The sequence below is a fragment of the Aulonocara sp. 'chitande type north' Nkhata Bay genome, linkage group LG18 (genome assembly GCF_057382095.1).
Source record: "Aulonocara sp. 'chitande type north' Nkhata Bay isolate Kocher_YH1m ecotype deep benthic linkage group LG18, A_spYH_male_GT1.1, whole genome shotgun sequence".
NCBI lineage: Eukaryota > Metazoa > Chordata > Actinopteri > Cichliformes > Cichlidae > Aulonocara > Aulonocara sp. 'chitande type north' Nkhata Bay.
In genome coordinates this window covers 23,381,140-23,392,413 of record NC_141361.1, presented here as the reverse complement: position 1 = coordinate 23,392,413, position 11,274 = coordinate 23,381,140, and the positions used below count along the sequence as shown (strand labels likewise).

Genomic DNA, 11,274 nt, shown 5'->3' with positions numbered 1-11,274 from the left:
GAAACCATGAAGGGACTGAATTTAATCACACGTTTTTTAGTTTGTCAGGAACTTCACTGGTTTGCATAGGAATATTCTGAGAGGTAGTAATACAATCCAATAAAACTTAAATTTACCCAAATCCACCTTGTAGCCACACCTTGCTTGACAGTTTGGTTTCACTCAAGTTGAAGTGGTCTAATGTTCAATAAAACCTGCGTTTCTAAACCAGGAATAACAGATCTTGCTTAGATGAGCTCAGCTAGGTGGAGTCTGATTTATGGATTCCCAGAACTTCATGATGATACCTCTTTTCGAAGGTGTGTTAGACCTGACAGAAGGGACACAGGAAGTTATCTTCAAAACAGGAAAAAACTTGTGAAGAGTTTCCTTGGTGTTTGGTAGGAAGTGGAAAGTTGTTGTTTTTTCAGCAGCAGCTTTTCATCCTCTTGATTTCAGTGACAGGGATGCTGGTCAGAGAATCGGAGCCCTGATGTGACGATTTGTACCCAGGGCAAAGGCAGCAAAATACCACATTAAAAATGTTGATATAATGAAGTCTGAAGAACACTTCCATTGTAATTCAAAGTGCTTCATTTAGAAGAGAGCAGGCACACCATCAGGGGTGGTAGCTTCATGCTGTGAGGAAGCATTTCACTGGTAGTTACTGGGAAAGTGCTTTTAAGGAAAGTGAGAGCAACCAATAATGACAGCAAAAGTCAGAAAACCCTGCTACAGACTTTCAAAAATATATATACAGTCAGGGAGTTCATGCTCTCTTGTGCTTGTCACACAAAAGCAGGCGAGCAAATCGTGGAACCAGAGTCTGCAGCTGCTTTAGAGAAGCTCCACGTTCAGTATAACCGAGCTCAGGTGAGTCTCAGAGGAAGAACGGAGAAGCTGTAACCATTGTTACTGAGAATGACATCAAGAAAGACAGAAACTAAATGTGATTGAGACACTGGAAATTCTTTAAAGCCTGAAGTACCGCTGACTTTGAGCAGGATGTGCTTAGACAGGTTTCACTACTGCAAATATGTTATTTCATCAGAGCCTCAACAGTCACGAGTTTATCAGAAGCTTTATCTGTTGACAAAGCCTGATAACGTACCGTCATGCGTCATAAAGCTTCCTTTTATCCATTTTCAGGCCCAGCTTCCCTCTTTCTGCATCATGGCATCCTCTCCGATGAAGAAATTAATCAACTTTTTCTCAGTTGGAGGCATTTATCCATGAATTCACAAAAACATTTATCTTATGCCAAACTGAAAAAGGATAGGGAATTTTATAAGGCACTAAATTGATGTTTCAGTCCATCAGTGGAGATTTTTTTTTTTGTTCTGTGTCCTGATTGAAGTTGCAGTTGGCACCAATTAAAGGCTTGATGACCCTTTTATCCTCACATTGGATTTATTTGATGTCATTATTTCATAAATAATTTCAGACACTTGTGTGGGAGACAGAGGAAAAGGACTTTGTTGAAAACCATTTTAGGAAGTCGCCTTTTAATTATAAAATAATTGAGTCACGTCTCTCACTGCTGCATCCGGATTTGTTATTACGGCTCCTGGAGGATCACTCCCCTGAGAGGGCTGTTCTTGTTTTTTCCTGCTTACGCTGGAACACAGTGTTCCTCGCATAATATCAAAGATAACTGCAAATTTAATTTACCGTCATGGCCCATAAAGCGGCACATTGGTGGAGATAACTATGGTCTTAAAAGTGCTATTACAGATTATGCTTTCGCAGACAGAGAATAACACTGAAGATTAGATTGCTAAATAATCAGTGCAAACATAATCCCGAGCTGTTTGTGAAGTTTTGCCTGTGTGCACCACTGCAGTGGGGTTTACATCAAACAATCAAGATGTGATTGAAGTGCAGACTTTCATCTTTAATTCAAGGAGCTTAACACAAATTTGGAATTGAATGTTCAGGAATTACAGACATTTTTATTTGCAGTTCTCCATTTTCAGAGGCTTAGCATTAACTAGATAAACTAAGATAATTTTAAACGTAAGGATTGTTTTTAATACTTAGATGAAAAATAATTTGCAGTCAATGACTTTCTGAAATTTAAAATCCATGGAAGTCACCAAATGCTCTGTTTCCTCCCTTGAGATTCTCTGCCTGCCAGACTTTCAGTTTGCTTGTTTGTGAGTCTCTCTCTGCCTCTTCAGGAACTGAAAACGTCACTCTGTTGGACTGAGATCTCGGCTTGGCCATTGAGAAATATCCCATTGCTTTGAGAAACTCTTTGATTGCTTTTGCAGTTTGTTTTTGGTCATTATACTTTTGCACGGTGAAGCTCTGTCTGATCAGCTGACCAGTGCATTTCTCCTTTTTCAGGATGAACCACACTGTTGATTTGGTCACTCAAAAAGTTTCTGCTGTTTGTCTGAAAACGTTATTGGGGTTTTTCAACCTAATGATGAACTTCACTTGCACTGTCATCTCTTTGGTCCTCACATTTAGAATTACAGTGAAAAACTATACAAATTCTTTGTCATGGCTTCACCGGGTCATGAAACTGCTCATCAGCCAATTCTCCAACTGTTTTTAAGCCTCTGAAAATGGAGAGCTCTGTATAAAAATAACTGTAATTTCTAAAATGTTAACACAATTTTCTTTGTAAAACTCCTTGAGTTAAATTTGAAAGGTTATATATTCATTTGTCGGATTTAAACATGTAAACCAACCATGTTTGTGGCCTTCTGTTGGGCAGTTAGTCACCATTTCTTTTGAGAATCATTCCTGGATACGAATAAAATGTTCTAGTTGAAGGATTTTGAAGGTCATGTAGATATAATGTATCAGATAACGTTATTAATTAAGAATTTTTACAGGTAAACAAGCTCCACAACTGATACTTAAGAAATGTTTCCACTTAATGGTGTTTCAAAAGCTTTCAGTGATGAAATCTCTCCATGATGAGGACCATGATTAGAAGCTGGACTTTCAAACATGGTGATACCTGTGACATGAGGTTGAAAGCTCTAGAAGGCCACTGTGTGTCCCCTGAGGTTGACTGTGTGAGATATACGGTACTGTGCAAAAGTCTTGGGCCACCCATGAGAAGTATGTGCAGCAATTTATTTGAATATACGCAAACATGCCTGGAAATACAGTTTATAAAGCAAAAACAGAGTTTGCACAGTTCTAATGTTCCGGGATCTGGGGAAGCCAATCCATTACTGATGTTGCACTTTTGTGTGTGTGTTTTGAAGCTGTTGCCAGTCATAGCTTTCCAGATGGTATTACAAGACTGATGAAAATCTGAGGAGGCTTTTCTGCATTCATAATTACATTAATTTTGACAAGATCTCCATCAGATGAGTCTCTCCAGTGCTGTGTCAGGTCTTTGCTGGATTTCCCCCCCTATTTGTTAAGGAGGTGACTTTCAGATACTGATCATCTGCTGTAGATGAAGTCTATCTTCAAGTTCTTCTTTTGTCCTCGTCTTGTCCAATTTCCTCCAATGTTTTAAGGATACGGTGCACACCATGGTGCCATGGTCTTTGGGAGTCACCTTGTTGGCGCAAAAATATTATTTTATGCCCGTCAGAGAAAAGAAATGGGAACAGCTTTGAAAGCTCTTCGGAAAGTTTGGAGAATTATTACTCAAGACCACTTTAAAGATTTAAGTAAGTCTGGAAGTACAAAGAAATCAGGTGGCTCAAGACTTTTACACTGTACTGCACTTGACCTTGAAACTGGAGCGTTCAGCAGGATCAGATTCTTCATCATGATGATGATAAAAAGTTGATGAACACATTTTCAGGTTAAGTTAACATCAGCTTTAGATTTCTGAAAAATTGATGGTGAAATCTGTTTCCCATGCAACACATATAAATCTATGATTAATATTTGTCCTTACGTTTGCATTTTTAAGCATTATGGTTCCTCTGAGCTCAAACTGTGTCTCTGTGATTTCAAACAACCACTGAATCCAGCTATGGAGTCCATTATTTTCTACTTTTCACATTATTCTTTTGACATTATCTAAATCCTCTTTTTTTTTAAGCATGCTGCTCGCTTCATATCTGATGGTGTTACGATCCTTGTAGCTTTCTTCTGCAGCACATAAGCTGTGTTAATGTTTGTGTCCACCTGGGAAATAAACTTGTCACTTGTTATAAATCAGTAATCCAAGAAGGCCATATGTGGACACTTACGGATGACACTTCCTCGAGTGGTTTTCATCAGCAGGACTGTGAAATTCCTCTCCGTACAGCACTTGAAGATGAATAGCCGAGCACGCGTGCTTTGTACCCTGTTGTTTTAGATGTTTTTCTGTGAACTGGCTCTGAAATAGAAAGTCCCACCAGGGTCTGAGTGGATGAACTGTAGCTGCTGTGGCTGTTGTTTTGCTCTCGATGAGTTGTGAAGTGAGTTCTTCTAAAGGAGCCTTTCAAATAACAGAAGACTTTTTTGTGCTTAATAACAGTGCATAGTCTGAGTAAGGATCTCGAGTAGATAGCACTTGTGATTGTTGCTGTTCTCAGCTGGAAGATGCAGGCTCCCTTGGTGACCCGACAGCAACATCATAGCTCACAGAGAGCCTGCTGAATGAATCAGGCAAGTAATTATTGATGTAAGAAGCAGGGCTGGGAAATAATTACAACCACAGTGGCGCACAATGAAAACGGTGTGGTGGAGCTCATGTGTATGTGTGTGTGTGTGGTATTTGTATGTCAGGAACTGTCTGCGAGTGGCTGAAGATAGTTTTCCGTTCAAAATTTAAAGGTTGCTAAAGGGCAAAAACGTGCAAGAGCCTTTGTGTGGCTGACTCGTTTACCTTGTCTTCGTGATGCCGCAGGAGAGATTAACTTTCCCGAGATGTCACCAAACTCTTGTTCTCCTGTTTTATTTAATGTCACAGCACACACGTGTATTCACAAAACAATTCACAGCAGGACAGGAAATCAGACACAGAGGCGAGCATCAAACATTGAATGTGAATGCCAAAATGTCCTGGAGACGAGTTTCTCCGGCAGATTCCTGCGCGGTGGATTAATTAGCAGCAATAACACAAGAAAATATTTCACACGTTAATCCTGATGAAACTGTAACAAGTCCTCATAATGGTCTCTGTGGGGAATTAAGACGCAAATTACAAACAAATCCTTTTGCAGATCATCTATTCAAACATCAAACAGCAGTGAAAAAGAAACAGGCCACAGGCTGATTGAACAGTTTAACAATGGACATAACGCCCAAAGTCTCTTGTAGTATTTTTGCAAATAGTTTTTTTCACAGAAGTGCATAACAAAAATAAAACATACACACGGGTGCTGCATTAGAGGAAAGACATGAGCCCTTCACTCCTGCAGTAAAAGGAACTGGTTGGCTCTGTGATGCTATGGGGGGCAATTTGGCCCACTGCTCCCACTTGCAGCCAGTAAGGATTATACACCTTTATTCTTTTGTTAAACAAGGTTATGCTATCTTCAAGGTTGACAGGGCCCCACCAAAATTGCAGATGAATATGAAAATGATGTGAGTCATGCACTGTGAATTTTCCAGTCACTAGATTTCAACCAAAGCTCTCAGAGAAGCAAGCCTAACTACTCTGTAACCTTGAAGCACCTCTGGACACACTTCGGGGGGAGTTATTAGAAAGCACAGGCTAAATTAATTAATTCATCACCCCATAAGACCTGTTGCACTTGTTGTGTAATTTGGCATACCTCAGCCTTCCCTCGCTGCTTTCCTTTCTTAAGAATATCTTATTTGCTTCAGCTGAAGAAATGGGAACACATGATGTGTTTTTGCAACAGGATGCTAGTAACAAAGTGCTAAAGATACAATTTAAACTAGTTCTTTGCTAATTGTCTGTTAGGTGTAGACACAACATTGATTTATTCCTTGAGTTAGATGTGTTTTAAACTCGAGTGATTCACAGGTCAGTGTTAAGTGGCTTAAAGAAAACAAAAAAACACTCCTCTGAAAATGGTCAGGTTCAAGGACTCAAGCAGACAACTCCAAAGAAAGATTATGAAATAATTTTTAAAGCCTAAGTTAATTAACTCAAATTTGAATGGTTACCAGTGCACAGGAACTACATATATAGAATTACCAGTATGAAACCTATTTAAAATGGTTAAAAGGCTTACTAACTTTGGCTCATAAAAGTTTTAAAGACCTAAAAATGATACTTCTACAATCTTTGCTGTTGCAGAATTTGCTGCAAGATTTGCTTAACAAGTCTCTGTTTGAGTCAGATTTTAGACTGATTTATTAGTTGGTACTCATGATTATGTTCCAGAGACTTTGAGAATCAATGACAAAGCTCCTGCTTGAACAGAGTGGCCTTATGCCTTACTTAAACACTTTATTTCTTCTTTTAATATGTCACGCATGACACCAAAGAAATATGGCATACAGAGTTGAATTACAAAGCAAACATTCAACATTTGGCAGAATATTCGTAGTGGCTTTCTTGCTAACATTTAGATGATGTGCGTTCTATTTATGAGGCTACAATCAGCGGCCATTTAGCCTAGCTTAGCACAAAGACTGGGGAGAGATGGAAACAGCTAGACTGGTTTAGCACAGAAAGTGACCAAATTCAACTTCCAGCACCCCTGAAGCACACACAATCAAAATACATTTAACTGTGTTTGCAAAAATGTCAGGCTATTCTCTTGCTCTGAATAAATCACATATTAATGTCTTTATGTATCATAACCATGCTGGGCGGTGCTTCCTCCACTCTCCTTCCCCTCAGGGACAGAGAGAAAACATGCTGCACTGCATGAGAAATTCTCAGGAGAAGCTCCTTTAGGCCAGTTCTGTACTCTTTTCTGATCAGGCAGTAAAGCACTGGGTTCAGACAGCTGTTAGCATGAGCCAGGCACACAGTCAGGGGGAACGCATAGGCCTGGGTGTTGTAGAAGGCTTTGCTGAAGGGCACCAAGTCAAATTTGATCAGCACCCCCCACAAGGTGAGGGCCTGGTTGGGCAGCCAGCAGATGAAAAAGGAGAGAACTACGATAGTGACGGAGCGGGTCACTTTGGATCGGCGGCGGTGGCGGCCTCTCTCACACTCAGATTTCTCGGTGGCACTCCCGGTTACCATGCTGCACACAATGCGCCGGCTCAGGATAAACCTCAGCAGGAGGAGGTAGCACACAGAGATGATAATAAGGGGAACCACAAAACCCAGAAGGACCTTCTGTGTTTGATAGAGTCCCAGCAGGACTTGGGGGTCCCAGTGACCGGAGTCGGAGTCAGAGAAGCGAACCAAGCAGAGCTCGTCATCTGCAGAAACCTGGAAACATAAATAGGGAGATCAGAGGATCCTTATCCAAAACACAGAGCATGCACTGTAGGCAGACTAGTTGTTGAGTACTGATTCAACAAACCTGGACAGTGGTGGAGTAGAAAGCATGAGGCAGTGTGGCCACCAGAGACACCACCCAAATGGCTGAGCTGGCCCACTTGGCCCGAGCGGTGGCGCTCCTTGGGCTCTCCATCTTCAGAGCAGTAACCAGGGAGCGGTAGCGTGTCACGCTCATGGCGGTGAGAAAGAAGACACTGGCGTACATGTTCATGGTGGTGACCGAGCTCACGATCTTGCACATGACCTGCCCAAAGGGCCAGCGGAAGTCCAGCAGCGTGTCCACGGCCCAGAAGGGCAAGGTGAGGACGAACTGGAGGTCTGTGAGAGCCAAGCTCATCACAAAGCAGTCAATGGAGGAGTGGTGGTATCCACGGCGACGGGAGTGAAGCAAGAAGAGTGCCAGGAGGTTACCCACGAGCCCCAGAACACATACAACCAGATAAACCAGGGCAATGACAACTCGTACCTGTCACACACACACACACACACACATACATGTTTTGTGCTTGAAGGGTGTTTTCAGTAAACATAACTGAAAACAAAAATCTGAGACTTTTCCAACCTGATAATTTAAAGCTTCTGGGAGTAAAAAACGTGGAAGTGTATTCAACCTGCATTCTTTCTAATGTTCTAATGCCTGGTCTATGGGGGGAAAGTCACACCCTCGGCAAAGCTTTTCTATTGAGTCTATTTTTTGTCTCAAATGCTAGTTTTAAGATCACTATATGCAAATAATATTTATTTTATAATTATTTCAAGTCCAAAAAGATGACAAAGCAGATTATTCTTTAGGGTGGGTGTCCTTTCAAAAAGCTCAGATGACACTTTGTGAAAACATTGGGCTCCAGACTTACCAAACCAATGAGTGGCATGGTGGCAGTGTCATCTTTTATATACAGGTTATGCTACAGAGTGCTGCAATAATAAATGGTAAGATATTTTAAGCTGAAACATATTCTGAAGATGTGGGACTTGTTTAAAAAAATGGTATAACCTTTAATGTCAGAATAAAGAAACAACATTATCTCCAAGATTCATGCACAATTACCGTTTCATTTTTTATTAATCTGATCCAACTGGACTTGTAGAAAAAAAACAAAAAACAAACAAACAAGAAGGTAAGCAAACCTACTGCCAGATTGGCGCTGTCTCCGTGCAGATCCAACGAGGACTCCTGAGAGAGTATGTGAAGCCAGCAGTTTAATGAGAGGTTAAAAGAGGAGGCTGCACCCGTAGGGCTGACCAGTTCGGAGATTTTGCGCTCATCCTCTTCCCCTCCGCACAGCCCTGTCAGAGCTCCAGAGGAGCTGCTGTTGTCGACCTGCATGACTCGGCTGCAGGCGGGGAAGGGAAAAGAGGGCGAGCTACTTCGCAAAACTATCCACTTCTTCCACCGGGATAACTTCGAGATCGCAGGTGCGCAGGTGCGGCTTCAAAAATCCCCATCTCTTTCTCCTCATGCATTCAGTATTAAAAGAGATCAGAGCTCCAAAATGCGCGTTTCTTCTTCTTTTGCTTGAATCTTTTGTTTGTTTGTGGTTTCCAGTCGGAAATGTCTGAGATATTGAAAAAACAAAAGAAAGAGCTGATTAATCCGCATCCACCTACTTTGGCGCGTTCAGGTCGAAGTCTGACATGAAGCAGTTGCCTCTTCTGTCAGCATCCTCGCACTGGAGGCTTTTATACTCGCCCAGCTTCTCGTTTCACCGCATGATGGCGCTCTGTCGGTGCACACACGGACTCCCCAGTGTTGATATATTATTGTCGTTATTAAAGCAGATGCCCCACTAACCAAGTTTCAGATGTCAGTACTCTTGGCTGAGCTTCATTCATATACCCCCGCACCCACCCTTTTTTGATGTAATCCAGATTTAACTTTAATTTTTAAAGATAAATTGATCATATTTTTATAGATTTTCTTGCCTTCAAGGGTTTTTCAGTGTTCATTTCAACATTAGAAAATCAGAAAGCTTTCAGTCTTTTTGATGCTGTTAGTGGAAGAGCTGTGTGCGTGCATGTGTGTGTGTGTGCACTTGCGATTTGCATGTCTTATAGGTCACTGTTGGTATTCGCACAGTGTGTCGCTGGGATCTAAACTGAGTGCGTTTGAAAAGACATAGTGCAGCAAACATTTTCTCCAGCACCTTCATATTAAAACAGTCTGTAACTTTAAAAAGAAGAGATCTCAACATCTTAACCTCAACCAGTTTGCTCCAAGTGGTATTAAATAATTGATCCTTGTTCCTAAAACTTAGTAAAAGGGGGCAAATATAAGAGCAGCTGGGACATTTGGAAGAAAGTGTATCCTTTCCTTTTGGTTTCTTTTCCTGTTTTCACAAGCAGTTAATCACAAATTCAGATGTTAATAAATCATATTTTGTACACAGTGCTGACATGGAAAGAAATGCAGATGTGGTTGAAGTCTGACCCACCAAATCTCCCTCGTGAAGCCGCTTGTTGTCATTCTGCTGAGGCTTTCGAAGATGCTTAAAAATTCAGCTTTCCTTTAAAAATAAATGGATGGGGAGATTCTGACTCTTGGGCTTTTGTGTTTTCGACTATAGTCCAAATAAGTGCAAGTAAAGCTGAGGCAAACTTTGGTTTGTGTGTGTAGGGATCAGAGATGGGCAGACTGTAATCTGATTACTTTTTTCAAGTAACGAGTAAAGTAAGGGATTACTATTGCAAAAACGGTAATTAGATTACTGTTACTTTCCTGTAGGAATGCTGCGTTACTGCGTTACTAAAACCGTGATTTTTTTGCAAGAATGTCTCATGACAGTGACGTAAGTGAGTGTGACGTTCATGACAACAGCTGTGTGCAGATCAACAGTGGATCATATATCGATTGTGGGAGAGAGTATGAGTGTGCAGCGTTTAAAGCGTGGAAGCACTGACCTTATTTTGAGTTTGATTCCATAAAAAGTGACAAAAACATTGGTGTCCGTTGTGTGTGGGAAGAAAACTTCTTTTTACAGCGAAAAAAAAAAAACCCTAAACAAGCACCGAGTGTGCTACCATGTAATGGGAAATTCACAGAGAAGCTGCCGTATCCTTCCACTGACCGCTGCGGCACACCTGCACCAGAGCACACCTCCGTCTACCCTACTCCTGCTTTACAGGTGAAAATAGAGCAAAAGGACCGCTGAGTCTTTGATGTTATTTATTTTCTGCTGTGTTTTACTTGCATCTATTTGAAAGAGTGAGTGTAAACACACACAAAAAAATAATTATGTGCTGGAATGTGCAGAAAATAGGTTTAAATATTAAACAAATTTCTTCCAGTCAGAGAATGTTGCATATAATTAAATTTTTGCTTGATGCATGAAGTTAAAAGATTAAAACTAATAAAACAAGTTAAAAAAAAGAGACTTTTCCATTTGATTACATTTTGTATGATGGATTATGCAGAAAAAGTAGAATTGGGCTGAACGATCTATCGCTTTATCACCTATTCAGGTTGTAAATCGTGTTTTTTAAAAGTAACTAAGTAATTAATTACTTTTGAAAATAAGTAATCAGTAAAGTAACGGGATTACTTTTTGGGGGAAGTAATCAGTAATTAGTTACTGATTACTTTTTTCAAGTAACTTGACCAACACTGGTAGGGATAATGTGTAACGGTGTGTTCACACCGAACGCGATGGACGCGAATAAAACGCCCCAAACGCCCCTAATTTGACGCGTGTACATTCGCGTCTCAACGCGTGTCCAAGAAAAATCCATCGCGCGTCAAAATATCATATTTTGACGCGCGTGAACCGGAAATGTGGGAGGAATGTGGGAGGGAGTTGTGCCAGACCTGGTTTTGCAAGATGGCAGCTATCGAGCTAGCGCTTGAAGAGAGAGTCTCCCTTCTCTATGTACTGTGGAGAGCAGAGCAGCAGCGTAAAAGACGTCCTCGCCGTACCTGGGTCCATCAGGTCCTCCAGGCGCGTGAGCAGTTTGGT

At 41.1% G+C, this 11,274-nt stretch overlaps 1 protein-coding gene across 1 annotated transcript; it reads right to left on the bottom strand.

The window, feature by feature from the left end:
* Window positions 1–4,843: 4,843 nt before the first annotated feature.
* On the bottom strand, window positions 4,844–8,963 carry LOC147308576 (relaxin-3 receptor 1-like). The gene is made up of 3 exons (XM_086272732.1): window positions 8,457–8,963; window positions 7,347–7,790; window positions 4,844–7,252 (listed from the first exon to the last, which is right to left on the bottom strand). The coding sequence occupies exons 1-3, from the start codon at window positions 8,649–8,651 to the stop codon at window positions 6,641–6,643; spliced, it is 1,251 nt and encodes a 416-aa protein (XP_086128858.1). The 5' UTR covers window positions 8,652–8,963; the 3' UTR covers window positions 4,844–6,640.
* Between the last annotated feature and the right edge of the window lie 2,311 nt (window positions 8,964–11,274).